This window comes from Balaenoptera physalus (genome assembly GCF_965194825.1).
Source record: "Balaenoptera physalus genome assembly, chromosome: 4".
In the NCBI taxonomy this organism is placed as follows: domain Eukaryota; kingdom Metazoa; phylum Chordata; class Mammalia; order Artiodactyla; family Balaenopteridae; genus Balaenoptera; species Balaenoptera physalus.
In genome coordinates this window covers 117,342,596-117,359,881 of record NC_138891.1, presented here as the reverse complement: position 1 = coordinate 117,359,881, position 17,286 = coordinate 117,342,596, and the positions used below count along the sequence as shown (strand labels likewise).

At 35.7% G+C, this 17,286-nt stretch overlaps 1 protein-coding gene across 1 annotated transcript in view; it reads left to right on the top strand.

Annotated features, from left to right (window-relative positions):
* SAMSN1 (SAM domain, SH3 domain and nuclear localization signals 1) overlaps nt 1–17,286 on the top strand; it is a 211,537-nt gene that overhangs the window by 70,373 nt on the left and 123,878 nt on the right. Inside the window, 2 exon segments of the mRNA XM_082460429.1 lie at nt 15,442–15,630; nt 16,829–16,960. Coding sequence (XP_082316555.1) covers nt 15,442–15,630; nt 16,829–16,960 — 321 coding nt within the window.

Genomic DNA, 17,286 nt, shown 5'->3' with positions numbered 1-17,286 from the left:
TCTCTCGAAGTTGGGGTTTCTAGAAGAGGATGTCACTTTTCTGCATATTGAAACAGGAAGTACCCTTGACTGGTTGACTGACTTCTTTCTCTTAGCATCTGCTTGGCTAAAGTTTAGGCTTCCTAAACTTGGTTGAACCTTGATGGTCCAAGTGAAATAGAAGATAAAGCAATTAACCACTTAAATTATGTTAAAAGTCAATCCAAGCAATTCTAACACCTGGCACTTTCACATCCTGAACTATTGATGAAGACAAATCTACAAAGCAGAATATTGGTGATGAGCCAGTACTGAGCTGGGTCGTTTAGGACATGAACTAGACAGTTCAATTTCTAACATAGAGTATTTGGAATCCCTCTGGATGACTTATATTAGTGTTGTCAAATGGCTAAGCTGATAATTTTCAATCACGTCCAACTTGAAATACTGTAATGTAGTTTGATTTTATGACATCCTCTTTCACTTTTATGTTCTACATAGCAGTTTTGCACTTCAGTTAAGTGACTTTACACTTAACCAAACAACTGCATGCCACTTTGTTTATAGATTATTTTTTCTTCAAGTTAACTAAAAATCCTCTGATTTGCCCTAAAGGCAGTTTTGGAAGTCATTGTACTAGAAATAAAGAACAGTAAGGAATCCCAGGGGGCATCTGGTCCTAACCCTTAGAGATAGGGAATCTGAGGCCAAGAGAGGCAAAGTGAACTGCCTAAACTCAAACAGCTTGTTCCTGGTTGTGGTAGACCAACTACAACATGGTTGTAATTGTTCTTGCCGCTTGTGTCCACATCCATTGCCATATGACTTTGCAGCTCCTCCCATTAAAAGGAGGCACCTACTTGCCCACACCTTGAATCTGGGCTTGCACTGCAACCTCCTTTGGCTGATAGAATACAGGAGAAATAAGGGTGTCAGTTCTGCAGCAATAGATAACTAATATATAATTTTTTTATTTTACTTCTTTTTTTTTAAGCTCCCAGAGTATTCTAGAAAATCAGCTGTACTCAGATTTTTTTTTTTCTCACCTTCTGCTTCCAGCTACTTGGCAAATTTTTGAATATTTGATTTCTTTGCTTATATATTGTGCCATTTCTTTTACATCTTCTGCCTCATGAAGCTTTCTAAATGTGTTCTTTTCTGGTTTTGAGTTTTTAGGGACATCTTTGGCTGAAGTGGAATTTTTGATGGTGCTATTGGGCATTACTTTGTGGCACAAACTTTTAATCCACTTAACAGCTTCCAGCACATTAATTTTTTTTGGCAGGCAGGTGATGTTGTCAGCTATGTCCATACTAGCAGGCAAATTGCAGCAAGTGAGTAACTCTTGGAATGAATAAAAAAAAAAATCTTTAACTAAGGGGGAGGTCAACTTGCTGTGTTTGATAAATTTCAGTTCTTTGTCACCTGAAGTCATGTATATTAGCATAAGGCTTGAATGGAATCATGTAATCTGAAAGCCTGTATTTATTTTGGATGATTTACCTACTTGGGGGGGCAGGGAAAGGAAGCATGATGTAATAAAATTAGCATTGAACTTGGTGATTGGAAATGTGAGTTTCAATTCTAGATCATCCACCTATTAGGTGTGTCACTTGAGAAGTCACTTAACTGCTTTTAATTCAATTTCTTTCATTTTAAATTTCCAATTTACTTAGGGTTTTTTGTTCGTGTTTTTGAGAATAAGGTGAAGTACGTAAAGCATTTCGTAAGCAGCAAACTCTGATTTCTACTGCTCTACTGAGCTCTACACACTTTCAGTTGCTTATTGGGCATTCTTTCCTGGATGTTCCACATCTAAAATCCATCTCCACATGCACTACTCAAGCTTTCATTTTCTCTTGACTTCCCTAATTCTATTCAATGACACTAACGTTTTGTCAATTACCTAGGTTTCAAATCTCAAAATAAGTTTTTTATGCCTCTCTCCCATTTATTCCTTATAAGGCATTCACATATGTGTTAATTTATACAACCAGCAAATGCTTATTAATCACCTGCTCTTTTCTATTGCTGCATGCCCTCCTTTCAGTCCCATCCCTATGTTTCACATTAGTCTTTGCTCCATGTAATCTCTCTATTTCAAACTCTGCTCCTCTGGATTTGGCATCCATCTTGATCCCTCAGCCTAGACCTTGACCAGACTTTATCATTCTCTCTTAGTCTTCTCACCCGTCCCAGTGTCTCTTGTCTCTGGCAATAAGAATATCCTATTTCTAGTCTGTGCCCTTTAGGACCTCCCTCCTCACCCCCAATAGCCAGCAGTGCCACTAATCCAATTTGTTCCCATCCCCGTCTCCTTGACAGAAGAAGAGAATCAGACCCTCTGACACTGAGGGTATTACCTAATTGTAATAAACCTTTCCTCATTTAGGAAATAAGAGGGATACTGGCTACAAACTACCTCACTAGGTCATTGTGAAATGAGATACACATATGACTGGCACAGAAGAAGCACTCACAACCTACGAGTTCTTCCCAAAGACCTGGATGTGATTGTACAATGCTAAATGCAATACTCCCCATCCTGCTGACAATTCAAAACAAAAGCATCTTAGAATCTAATTAAGGAGACGAGAACGACATGTTTAATACAATTTGTGTATACGGATAGAGTATGAAATGCAGTGCAGGTGAGTGAGTACTAAGTATGAAGTAAGTTTACTCAAGGAAGACAAGCAGGTAGTGGCTTGTAAAGAAACTAAGAGATATGAATTTGTGAAAAGAGAGCAAGAGAATATTTTAGGTGTGAAAAATTACATAGGAAAATTCTCAAGAGCAAAACAAAGTGTGACATTGGGACACTGGCCTGATGAAATGGAGACAATGGCTTTTAGGTTAAAGACTGTGGCACCAGTTACTGCAGACTTCAATTCTTTAAGACTTCAACTTAAAGAATTTGTAAATCTTTTGATAATGTATTAAATGTTATCTCTAAACCCACTTCAAATGCATTGTTTTAAATGTGAAATAATATTTGTGGAAGGAAAAATTTGGCTACATTGAAGCAACCATCCTTCCAAGGGAGGTTTCCTGTGTTTTATTTACGAACATTAATTCCCTTCCCTTTTTATGTGAATTGGGCTAGAAAATCAAATATGCAAGTGTCTTTGGGTTTGTCTAATTCAGATCCTGCATATTTTACAAATGAGGAACAGAGAGAGGGAGTTTAAATGTCTTTCACAAGGTCGTAGCTAGACAGTGGCCAAGATGAAACTTAAACTTCTCTCCAGGTTTTCAACCTCATGCCTTAAAAAATATACTGAAGGACCTAGGATAGTCAAGATGATATTAAAGACAAAGAGCAAAGCTGGAGTACATCCACGACCAGATAGCAAGACTTGCTCTAAAGCTATAGCAATTAAGAAAGTGTATAATTGGCACAAAGATTGACCAGTGGAATATGATAGAGATTCCAAAAACATGTCTATTGATACTTGGAAACAGTGCCTTGATTTGATAAGGATGCCAGTTCACTTCAACAGAAAATCGATGGTCTTCTCAAAAAATAGCATTGGGTCAACTGGATGTATCAGTGAAAAACAGACAAACAAAAAGAACCTAGAATCCTACCTCGAATTCACCAAACAGAGAAATTAATTTGAAATGGATCACAGACATTACATATGAAAGCTAAATCCATCAAGCTTCTTGAATAAAACATGGAGAATATCCTCATGACTTTGAAATAGGTAACGATTTCTTAACTAAGACCCAAAAACCACTAACAAAAAGGAAAGATTAATAAATAATTAAATTTAATTGTTTAATTAATACATAATTTAAAAATGCTGTTTAAATGACAGCAGATGAAAATCAAGCCACAGGCTTGGAAAAGATTGATGTAATACACATCTGTGTGTGTGTATGTGTGTATGTGTGTGTGTGTGTGTGTGTGTGTATTTGTCAGTGTTCATCAACAGAATATAAAGAACGCTTACAAATAAATAAATAACTCTTACAAAGAAATAACTTAAAAATAAATAACTCTTACAAAGAAAAAAAACCCAGACAACTCAATTAAGAATGGGTAAAAGATTTGAACAAACATTTCTTAGAGTCGAAAAGGCTAAGAAACATGAAAAGGAGTTCAACATTGTTAAAACCACAATTAAAACACACATGCCAGAACAGCTAAAATTAAGAAGGTAAATTATAGCTCAATTTTAAAAAATTGGCAATGGTGTTATTTCCTGAAACAAATAGTTTACCATTAGATATCTTGGAGGAAAAGTTGCCTCATTTCCTTTAGGCTAATAAGTACTCTTGTCATCCCAGCACCATAGCTCCCAATCCTTGTGTCATCACGGCACACACAGACAATGCTGATATTTATGGCACCTGGTACGTTACACAGCCGGAAGGGACAGGTCTGGGATCTCTAGCTCCTCGAGGCCCTGCCTGGTGGCCTGGATGCACATCGGTATTTCGGTTTGGCCAACTCTGTGAAAATACACGCTGTTTTAGCATCATTAAACAAAGCATTGGCATAAGGCAGATACAGTCTGAGGCTGTTCTGGACAATGGTACCTAAAGGCTACATAAGCAAAAAGAGAAATTCAACAAGTAGACACCGATGGCTCTTTTGTGGCGCATATTTTCCTTGATACTAAATTTACACTGTACCAAAAGCAAAGAGATTAACAGTAGACAACCATGTGTACTTCCCAGTGTCATGAAATCTTATCAAGGAAAAGCACTTCAATTCAGTTGAGAAAAAGGTTGTATTCCAGAGTCCTCAGCATCATGCAGCTCCCACGGAGTGCGCTCTGGGGCTAGTGAGCAGGCCTTCTCTTGAAATTTATTGCATAGAAGATACTAGTTACATTTGCTATTGCCTATCTATATCTTTTATACTAAATTAAAATGTTAAAGGTCTATTAATGGAAAAAAATGACAATTTTATTTGTAGTCATACTGCTTCCTTTTAAGTTAAATACATTTTTTCCATTCAGTTTAGTGTTGTCAGATATTTTAAAACTCTAACTTATTCCAGTTTGCTCACAAAGTTTAAAGCCATCTTCCATTCATTGCAGTTTTCTACAGGAGTTTGGAAGAAGATGCAAGAACCTTGCGATTATTCAATTCTATGCCATATGCTTTACAGATGAAATTGAGGCATAGAGATATCACTTATAGATCATTCTTCTCCCACTAGAATACCCCTTTAAGAAACATTTTTCTTCTCTACCATATCTGTAAATCACTACTTTCTAAAATGAATCTCTTAAACTTCCCCAAATCTTATTCTTTATCAAATTCTAGTTTGGTTGCAAGAAACATTGACAACCTTTACCAGATAAAGCTAGAAATCTCAGCATTTCAAAACCAACACATTTCTGGAAACAGGTATCTAACAAATATGGCTCTCCCTAGGTGTTCTTCAAAATCTGTCTGTGAAAAGTTAATATTTATTGATTGTTTTAAGAATGTACTTTCTCTCTCTCCTCTCCCCTCTTCTCCCTCCCTCTCCCTCTTCTCTCCCTTTCTCTCTCCCTCTCTTTTCCTTTGATACTAGATGATTTAAAAATGGGAAAACAATGTTATCTTGGTTAACCAGCTAATAGATATGATGGTAATACTGCCTATGCATTATTTCCAAACTGTTAGGTATTTTATATTCTACTCTTCTAATTAGCTTCTTCAAAATTCATGACTTTACATCTGTCCTTTGTTTATGAAATTTTAGAAATGGACTGGAAACAATAAATGATTATTTATTGAGTTAAGACATTCCTTTGTCTTGCAATGAAAAAGATGGTGTGATTTATAATTATTTCAATTTAATTTAATGAAGTGTCACCTGGGGATATGGTGGGGTCTCAGAATTGTCTGTACTATAATTTCATGCAGCAGTCCACAAATTTGAATATAAACATTAGATTTACCTCTATCTAACTTGAAAGGCATTTCCTCTCCCTCACTCTAACTTCACCATTTTCCCTGCTCTGAAATATCCATCACGAGTATCAGAAATTAGAGGGATTCTAGATATCCAGACCAGAGTTTTTCAACTGGTGTGTACAACTGGTGTGTACCTGCTGATACACTGTGAATGGTTATAGATGTGTTGAGATAGCGTCTCCTTGGAACTTGAAGTGGCCAGTGGGGCCTTGAAGAAACTTCTGTTTTTTGTGTGTGATTTTATGTAAAAAATGTTGAGAAAGACTTAGTCTATCTCTTTTGTTTCGTTGATAAAGAAGCTGAAAAACCCTTTGAGTTTGGGAGGCTTTGTCATGAAGTCCCTTAGTTCTAGGTATAGAATCCAGATCTTGTGGCTTCTGCTCTGATGTACTCTGGCCATGACACACACTTCCTTCCTTCTCTTTGAGTGAGACAGTGAAATTTAGTGGCTGCTCATGTTACACATTTTCATTGGAAGACGTGACCAAACTAATTCATGCTAGCAGTCTGCTGAATTCTTCCTGGAATTCACTTTATACACTTTGGTATCAATTTATATAAACAGATTTTAAGACAGATTCTATCATCACTTTTTTTATAGAAGTGGGAAATTGGCATTCAGAGAAGTTAAGTGACTTGTCAAGGATTTCATAGTAAGTTACAGAATTCAAATGCAGGTCTGTCTGGTTCCAAAGCTTAAGATCTTTGCACACTACCATAATAACTACCTGTTGGAATGAAAAGTAACTGTCATCTTACAGCATATAGAAATTATGTCTGCAGAGGATATAGATAAAAGACAGTTAATTTTCAGCACCTGAGAAAAGAAGGATGTGAGGGGAGGCAATAGGGGCATTTGCTGTGCCCACCAGGACCTATTCTGCCCTTTGAATTAGCCATGACTTTTGGGGAGTGGGTGCCTGGTATGACATGAAACACCTCAGAGACCTTTTGCAGAAAGAATCTTAGGATATTTTATTGTTTTTATTGCTTCTACCAGATATAAGTATTAGGAAAATTTCAAGTTGAAGAAAAAGTACAGAGAGAAAATTTTTACAAAGATTTAAAAAGTTAGATACTACAGTTTTATCTTTGGATTCTCCCAATAGCCACCTCCTCCCAAATGACAGGAGTCCATGAAACAGAAGGATTATAAGGAGGGATCTCTGACTCTAAATTGTACCACAAATAGGTAGTTTGAAGAAACAAGTTCTCTAATCATTATATGTGGGAAATAACTGATGTCCTAAAACAAGCAAATGATCTTGCTGTGATTTATGTCAGAGTATTCTTCCTGTATTTTCCTCTAAGAGTTTTATAGTGTCCGGTCTTACATTTAGGTCTGAAACTAACACAACATTGTAAAGCAACTATACCCCAATTTTTAAAAATTGGGGAAAAAAACAAGCAAATGAGAATCAGAGGGAAAAAATTAACAGCAAAATACCGTGGCACGTGGATTTGGCCTTTTAGAAGCTATTGAAAGATTTCAGGCTTTCCTTGGATGGATGGCTGACTCTTGATCTGAGGAAGAAAATGAGCCCAGAACTTCCTGTTGTGCTGGAATTCAAGAAACTCTGAGAATGTGAAGTTGTTCTTTGCTAGAATACAATTACTGAAAGTCTGTCAATGGCCAAAGATAGGACATAATTGGGCATCAAGGATATGGGAGATTAGCTGAAACATATTGTATATATAAAAGTCTATAAGCTCATAATGTCATGAGAAAGAGAGAGAGGAAGAAGAAGGAGGTGGAGGAGGGAGAGAAAAATAATAAATTCATTGGGTACCATTGAAAAAAATAACTGGAGCACTAATTCCTTACTCTGAAATTGTCATGTGTCCTGCTTTTTCCTCTATGTGCTATGTTTTAGGTAAACCATAGCACTAGGTGATGAAAGACATTTCTACTTTACAAAATTTTCCAGTGAATTAATGTGGGATGACTTTTACAATTCATAAGATCATTTTGTAGCTCCTAATGAAATAATTTATTTAAGTTTGGCTAATCGATAGAAACTTAGTATCAGCAAAAGGGGGAAATAGTGAGTGCCTCCTGACATGATACAATGTACAGCACCCGAACCACCTATGAAATGTTCTTGCAAAAAGTTGATTCAGATTCTAACCAATTTCCATTGGTAGGAAAGAGCTGATTTTCATTTAGAGGAGATACTACAGACAGAAGAACAAGTTAAATGATGCACAAAGAAGCAAAAAGAAAATTCTGAATGTGATACATTTTACAACACCTAATTTCTGCGAAAGTTAGTGGCAAAGAAGAGAAAGAGAGAGAGAGTGGGGGTGGGGAGAGAAGCAAGGAGTTCTAGATTAAAGAGACTTAGACATGATAACCAAATGTGACATGTGGTCCTTGTTTGATCTTGATTCAAATGGAGCAAATGAAAAATTACTTTAAAAAAAAAAAAAGATCATTGGGGAATTTAACTCTGGAAAGTGCTTTGGCTATCTTGTCGTATAACAAACCACCCCAGGATTTAGTGGCTTAAAAAAACAATAATTTCTTTTCTCACAATCTTGTAACTCGGGCAGGCCTCTTGGGGGAGAGCTCTCTGCTCCATTTGGCATAGCTAGGGTGGCTCGCCGGGGACTTGGGGATTTACTCCCAAGATGGTCTCACCTACAGCGCTAGCGCACTGGGGCTGGCTGCCAACTTGGAGAGCAACTGGGGCCGTCACAGGAGCCTTCAGTGTTCCTTCATGTAGGTCTCTTTATGTGCTGCTTGACCTTTCTCATAACGGGACGGGTGGGTTCAAAGAAGAAGGAAGTGGAAGTTGGCAGTCTTCTTAAAGACTAGACTTAGATCTGGCACAGTGATAGGACTGCCACATTCTAGAGATATTTATCAGTGCAGTCACAGCCTCAGCCTCCTTCAGGGGATTGGAGAAACAGACCCCCACTCTCTGCGGGGGGTGTGACATAAGGAGGTTGTTTGAAGTTATCAAGGAATAATGTTTAAGTGTAGCAAGGGCACTCTGATTATCTAAGAAAATGTCAAAAAATTTTTAGCGATACGAAGTGAAGGTATGTAGGAGTGAAATGACCTTATGTTTGGGGTTTAAAATATTTTAGCAGGAAAGAAAAATGATAAGGATAAAACAAAATATCTTGATAATCTTTTTTCATATAGGTGATGGAAATACAAAGGTATTATTTATTTATTTATCTATTTATTTTTAACATCTTTATTGGAGTATAATTGCTTTACAATGGTGTGTTAGTTTCTGCTTTATAACAAAGTGAATCAGCTACACATATACAGATATCCCCATATCTCTTCCCTCTTGCGTCTCCCTCCCTCCCGCCCTCCCTATCCCACCCCTCTAGGTGGTCACAAAGCACCGAGCTGATCTCCCTGTGCTATGAGGCTGCTTCCCACCAGCTATCTATTTTACATTTGGTAGTGTATATATGTCAAAGGTATTATTGAACTCTACTTTTGAGTATGTGTGAAAATTTCGTAATCAGTTTTTTTTAAATATTGGGATTTGAAGTAATGTTATAGCTCCTAAAAGAGACCCTAAGGAAGAGATTCAAAGTTTTAGTTTCATCTGGTTTTGATTAAATTTAAATATTACATCTTCTCAAAATATACCTTAAATAATATTCCCTACAGGTACTAACTTTGAGAAAGTATGCAGAAAGAGCGAACCTTACAGGGGTGTTTAGGCTGTTGGAAGGAATCATAGAAAGGCAGCTAAACACAGAAGGCTGCTTGACATCAGTGCCTATGATGTCTGATTCTTTCATGCAAGAGTGTGAGGACTTAATGCTTTGAGCTTCTGCATCGATATTCAGACCCTGAAGGGAAGGGAAAGGGAACTGCAGCCAGTGACCATGACTCTGACCGCACTGACCCTCTGCATCAATACCAACAATTGTCAGTCTGCAGACCAATTCTTATATGAGAAGAACAGCTCTAAGTCATGAGCAAGCACTCAGTCAGGTAGTCTGTTACATGATATTCAAAGCATTCGTAGCTAATAACATTCCAAAGCAGAAGTTTCCAATGCAACTCTCCACATATTCCTAATTAAAGGATAAGGGACTACTGTAGATGCGCTTTCTGGGAGTACTAGAAATAAATGTGACTTAAAGGAAAAATAAGTCTGGGACCAGCTGAAGAATAAGCATGTTTGCAAGCTTTAAATTTAACTTTGCAGCAATTCTACGTTAGCATTTATAGTCAGAAGAATGAAAAGCAGGGACACACATAGAGCTATGTACATTCATGTTCATAGCAGCATTATTCACAATAGCCAAAAGGTAAAAGCAACCTAAGCGTCCATCAACAAATGAATAGGTAAACGAAATGTAGTACACATATACAATGAATATTATTTAGCCTTAAAAAAGAAAGAAATTCTGACACACGCTACAACATGAGTGAGCCTTGAAGACATTATGCTGGGTGAAAGAAGCCGATTAACAAAAGACAAATACTGCATGATTCCACTTAAATGAGGTACCTAGAATAGTGAAATTCTTAGAAAGTAGAATGGTGGTAGGGGCTAGGGGGAGGGAGGAATTGGGAGTTAGTGTTTAATAGGTATAGAGTTTCAGTTTTATAAGACAGACAAATTCTGGAGATGGATGGTGATAATATCTGCTCAGCAATGTGAATATACTTAATGCTACAAAACTGTACATTTAAAAATGGTTAGAATGGAAAATTTTAAGCTATGTATATTTTACCACCATAAAAAGTGCTTATCTCAGTATCTTTCTATATAAGAGATCCAACATTATTTTAATTAATGGAAGAGATAAAAGGCATGGGAAGTGGGGAGGCACATGGTACCAGAGCCTCAAATTAACCCTTTGAAGGGAATGTGTTACTTTTATATTGGAGGATGACATTTTCTTCAGGGTGTGTTTCATATCTTCAGTTTAGTTAGGTAGGCCTATGATTATTTTCACTGCATTTTTCCTCCAGATTTTAGGAATATTATTGTCACCTTTGAAATCTCTTTACAAAGATCATGGTAAGTCTTATTCTCTCATTTTGTTAGTCAGCGTTCCTCATTAATTTAGAAAATTGTTCAATAAAGACCCATCTCATTTGATAATGGTCTGTGAATCCCGGGATTATGGCAGGGATTTTACTTCGTAGTAATCTCCCAGGAGAACTGTCCAAACAGCTGTGAAGGCAAGAGAGAGCTACAGGGGGCACAGCAACAGGGGGCTAAACCTGACCAAAATGAATCTTTTCTGCTTTTCGCTGGTAAGTGTTTTTTTACATGCACCATTTATATCCTCTTTTTTATTTTATTGTATGGAATTCGGGTTTACCCTAAACTTCCTAAGTGGTATATTAATACATTTTAAGGTCTCATAAGAAAGTCCACATCAGAAAAAGGAGGAAGCATGTTTTCATTAAGGAACTTAAGCCGACTGTATTCAGAGGCAAGTAATTTACAAAATAGTATATATTTATCTATAACAATGACTAATTACTTAAAATTTTTATACTGAATTTCTAAGGGGAATATGTAAATAGTATTTTTGAGGAACTATTTTCTTCTTTTTATTATTGGGTATGAGTTTTTGGTTTTTCTTTTTTCAAAATATGCTGCATTTGGGTTACTGGTTTTGCTTTGGGACATTCCTAGGAATCAAAATTTCTTCTCTATTGTTCGAGTAATGAATTCTGTTCAACGTTGGTTTGGTTAAACTACCATGGAGGCGGCTTTCTGAGTTACACAGCACTGTAAGTGCAAGGTACAATAGATTAATCCATTCCTGCAGATGTGCTCATTCAGGGTATAAGCACCTCTCAAATTCTTTTTTACATTATTGCTTTTTTTTTTTCTTTAGCCTGAAGTGGATCAGTGGAAGTTAGCAGGTAGTCATAGATCTGGAAATACTTTATAACTCTAACCTGCAATTGTGACCATCTGCCAATGCTAAAAAATGGATTTCAAAAATAATTTTATTCATTTCTATATGTGTTTACAGCCGGGTACTATGCCTATTCATTGGTTTTTCAGGATGTCTATGGGAGATCCCTGTCATTTGAGGAAATAAAATGGTTTACTTTGATGTTTGTTTTCTTTCCAAATTGCAAAGAAGATTAACATAAGTGCTAGAGATGGTGCTGACATAGGTTGTAATACCTAAACAGGAGGCAGTTTAAGTCAAGATAAGGGATTTAATCTTAGACCATCTTGAAAAATAAAATGCAATTGTGAGTTGTGGCAGGCTGAATCACTGAGTTCAGTTTGCCTATATAGCCCCAATTTACAAAATAACTGCCAGTGCTCAACTTTGCTTTGTGCCATATAAATCTGACTGGAGAAATCCCATTTCGGGTGATTTAAGTGGTATTGTGCATTCTTGTCTAGTTGCTCTAAAAGAGCTATATGTGGTTTACATGAGTATACTTCCCATGGAAATAGGCAGTGTAGCGGCAGAGATAATTGTGTTCTGAAATCACTCTGAATGGTACTATAATCAGTATGCTAATGTTTCTATAACATAGCATAGCTCAGCATAGTGTGGCATACACTTTGTAATTCTGCTACTAAAGACATATAACCATATAATGAGCACGATTGTCTTTCTCTGTAATATAGGGAAGAAGGCACATACTCAAAAAGGATTGCTTCCAAGCCATGCCTCATGGACTCAATTTGACTACAACTCTTTTCCATCTTTTAAAGTTATCCTTAAAAAAGTTCCTTGCTCAGAAACATATTGGATTAGGCTGAACCATCATGAACACTAACTAAAATTATGTAAGCATTCCGAAGTTTATATGTGATCAAAATTAATGATTGCTTTAATAAGAAAATGTCCACAAGGTACTTGGGAAAAAAAATCAAAACTATTTTAGGTATTTTTATTCCTTCCTGGGGAATAAATAAATAAAGTTATTTAGCGTATGGGCTCTCAACCAGGGTGTTGTGACACCCTACTGTGCTGTTATGAGCTGTGAAAAAGGGGCGGGGTTACAGTTTTTGCCAGGAATTTGTGCATAATTCAAAACATATTTTATCTGTGCCTGTAGGAATGTGAACATATGGGACACAGCATTTTAAAAAAGAGATTTAAAACTACTGATTTAGTGGGAAAATTACAGAATTAAAAAGTGGAAGTGGATATAAATATATTGACCTTTAAACCTCTAGGAAGGAGGTGATTTAAAATATTAAGCATCACGTAAAGATTAACACTAAGGAAAGTCAATGAAAGAGTTAAACTTCTCTTAAGTGTAGGGGGAAATTGTAAATCTTTTAGTAAATGGGGTTTTTAAGAGAAATATAAAGCCAGACTTAATGAACTACCCGTTTTGAACCAAGGATACTATAAATAATCCATTAAAGGTGATTGCTATTATTTTGGATCTATAAACTCCAAATGGGGTCTATCTTTCAAAAGTGAGGCAGAAATATCCTTTTATGTGTACCACTCTGAATCCAGAATTTTTCTTAGAGTTTTACATCATGATAAGGTTTTTAGAAAGCTTGCTCATTAGAAGCAAGGTGATTTTCTTGTTGAGCTCATCATATAGTTACAGAGTTTAATTTGACTTTGTAACCTAATAAGGTTACAAATCAATTATCCCTGAACCATTTCTTCAGTGATTCGAAATGCTGCCTTTATCTTTATTTGGTTTATATATTTTATCCCAATGGTTTATCTCCATCCTTTTCTTTATTACTGTTCTACATACCTATTAAGGTAATTCTAACACCAAGTAGATACCTTACTCAGAATACCCTCTCCTTGTCTTTCTTCAAAATATGGACTTCTAAAGTCTCTGTGCTTCTATATAAATACAGAATCACCTTATCAAGTTATATGAAAATCTTTGATAGGATTTTGATTAAAATGAATTTGAATTTTACACCTTTAGGGGAAATTGACTTCATTATGAGGTTGAGGCCTCCCATCAGCAAATATGGATAGCTCTTCATTTATTCTAATCTTCTTTCATGGTCTTTAATGATGTTTTATAATTTTCCCTATAAAATTATTTTTTTTTAATTTTTTAATTTAATTTAATTTATTTTTTTATACAGCAGGTTCTTATTAGTTATCTATTTTATACATATTAGTGTATATATGTCAATCTCAATCTTTTGCTAACTTTATTGCTAGCAGTCTAAGAATTTTGGTTGCTGTTATTATTTTTTTTCCTAATTTGTTTTTGCTGATTTATAGATACATTATTGATTTTCAGATATTGATACTGCAAATAAGTAGTTTTGCTGAATTTCTAAAATTCTGGTAGTCTGTGGTTTTTAATGCAGATAATCTGTAAGTTTTCCTCTTCTTTAGCAATTATACCATTCTCAGCTTCTCTCTCTCTTCTATAACATTGACAAGTAAAAACACTATAATGGCAGGCGTCCTAGTCTTGTTTCTAATATTCATTTAAGTACCTTTAATTGCATCTTCCTGAGGTTTTTGATAAATATCTCTAATGAGGTTGAGGAAGTCCTGTCTCTTCCCAGTTTGCTGAGATTTTATCAAGGATGAATAATAATAAATCTTTCAAATGCCTTAGAATATTTATTGAAATTATAAGCTTTCTTTTAAACATGTTACAGTATATTTAAATATTGAAACATCTTATATTCCTGTATTAAACACTAACTGGCCATGGTATATTTTTAAATACATTACTAAATTTAATTTTGTTAACACTACATTTAGGATTTCTTAAAACTATAAGTAAAATTAGTTCATAGTTTTCTTGAAATGACGAGAAATATCTGTCATTTTATTTTTCTAGAATTCCTATTAATCTGATGTTGTAATGCCTCAAAATGTCCTCCACACTTTTATCCAAATATTTCATGTGTTTTCTATTTATCCTTTTATGCTGCACCCTGGGTGAACTCTTCAGCATTTGCTAATTCTTTTGAGAGGTCTAGAGTTCATCCCAATTTTTGATTATTTAATACAAATTTCTATGATTACATTATTCATTTTCAAGACTTTTTAATTATTTAGTGTTTGTTTCCTTTCTGCCTGTTTTGGTTTCATCGTAGGTTATTTATTTTTAATTGTATATTCCTTTTTTATTTAGCTCTGTGAAGATGATAAATATTTTTTCTGAAATTATTTTTCATCCATTTTATGATTTTAATTTCATCTGGAATGGAAATGGCTTTATTTTCAGATTGTCAATCCAGTTGACTCTCTTTCTCAGCATTCAATCCCTTCCTGTGTTTTGGCTAATGTTGAACGATAATGCTTTTTCTCTTCTCTCTCTGTGTGTCTCTTCTCTGTCTCTCCCTCTCCCACTCCTCTCCCTTTCACCTCCATCCTCCCCTCTCTCTCTTTTCTCTCCTTCCTGGCCTCTTTACCTTTCTCCATTTGGTTGTAAGGCATAGATCTCCAGTCTCTCCGAGGCCCCAGTTAAGAACCGAGGCTTACATTGATGGTCCAGGGATCTCATCCCAAGGTGATATTTGATGTATTACTGATCCATCACTGAGCCAGCTGGCAGCTTGTTTCTGATCCCAGTGTGCCAGCTGCATTGTTGAATTTTGCTTTTCTGACCTACAGCTTCCTAGAAGCAAGAGCCCCAGCAGCTATGGGTAGAAGATTTTTTCAACCTCTTTTCATAGCTGTGGATACTGCTGCAGCCCTTGGATTTCAGCACAGTTTGCTTTATGTGGAGGAAAGCTCTTACACATTACACCACCAGGCCCAAGATCCATCAAGGCTGCCCGTTTGTGGGTGGACAACTAACAGGTCCAAAGCTTCACCTCCATTTACCACTTTGTGCTTCTGTTAGGTTTTTGGTTTCCCTACATGTTTAGGTATTTAGAGCACAAATGTCTTAGGGCTTACTTAAGTCTTTCATATTTTCCCAATAATTTGCCATGTGTTTGGAGCAGAAGTTACTTGAATTATGGAACTGTAGAACACATTGGTTGAAATTTTTAAAGGTAGACAATGTGAATACAATTCAATCTGTACTTTGCTTATATCTTAATAAAATATATTTTTAAAGATGAGAACATTTTCAGTGCAACACTCATTGTTTAAAGCAAGAAAACCTTTTCATAATCCAGCAGACCTTTGTTTTGATGCCACCATTATCAGCCTCCCCAGGTACTATGTCTAGAAATTTTCAATATATTAAGTGTATACCTCTTTCCCTTAAGATTGTTTCCAGATGACGCCATAACTAGACCAATTCTGTCTTAAAAGGAAAAAAAAACATAAGAAGTCAATTCAGTTGAGTTTGCTTCCCAAATACAAAGGAGATTTAACATAGAAGTTACAATGGTTTTAAATGCAAACTCATACATTTTAAAATTCATTATCCCATAAAAGTATAAAAACAAATGAACAATATTATTTATTAAGATAAATACTGTAAACATTAATATGAATGCCTTTATTGTACTTGTGAAATACTTCTGCTGTTTCAAAGCATACACTGTATTCATTTCATCCTGAGAGTTCCTCTGTAAGGTGGATAAAACTGCAACTTTACAGTTGAGGAAGCTGAAGTATAACAGATTGTGTTTCTTATACAAGGACATGTACTAATTAGTACTAATTAGTACTCTAATTAGAGGGATACATATAACTAAAACCTATGACCTGACACCCAACACTGTTTATTGGTGTCCAAATAGGTCTTTATTTAGTACCTTGAACTTGATGTCTTCATCATGCTTCTTGAGAAATTGCCTCATTTTGTGCATGGCTCCCCAACACTTAGAGTTTTGTTTGAATTCCTGGCTCTGTAATAAGTGCTAAGAATGCCTCTCTTTACTGTCTTGTTCACTGTTGAACACTGGCATACCATAAACTCGTAATCCCAATGCACGGGATCATTTAGATGGGATACTGTATAAAGGTGGGTAGATGGTTAGATGACTTTTCAATGAAAATTATCATTTTATTATTCCTTGACTCAGAAATCTCTTTATTGCAGGAGGGCTCTATGGACAGCTTATATGAGCCAGTCCCAGAAAAACAAGCTCACCAAGAGAGAACTTCTGGTAGAACTGACTCTCTTTTCTCACCCTCTGGGGAAAATGGAAACTTACACAACAATGTCTTCATGGTGAGTGAAACTTGAGTGGATCACCTCTTCTCTATTATATATTTAGAATCACTTGCGTAATGAAACCTGTTAATACAGCAAAAAGACCCTGTTTTCAGAAAGTTCTTCATTTACTTTTAGTTTCACGTTGTCTCTTACGTGATTTTGGCTTATTAGTATGAACTACCATTTACAAAGTAGGTATTAGGTGATTATGTAACTTAAATCACTTAAACAAAAGCAACCTTATGACAAAGAAATAATTGTATTGTTTTCTAGATGAGGAAATTGCAGGAGAGAAATACAACATAACTTGTTAAAGACTATAAACCATTAAGTGTTAAAGC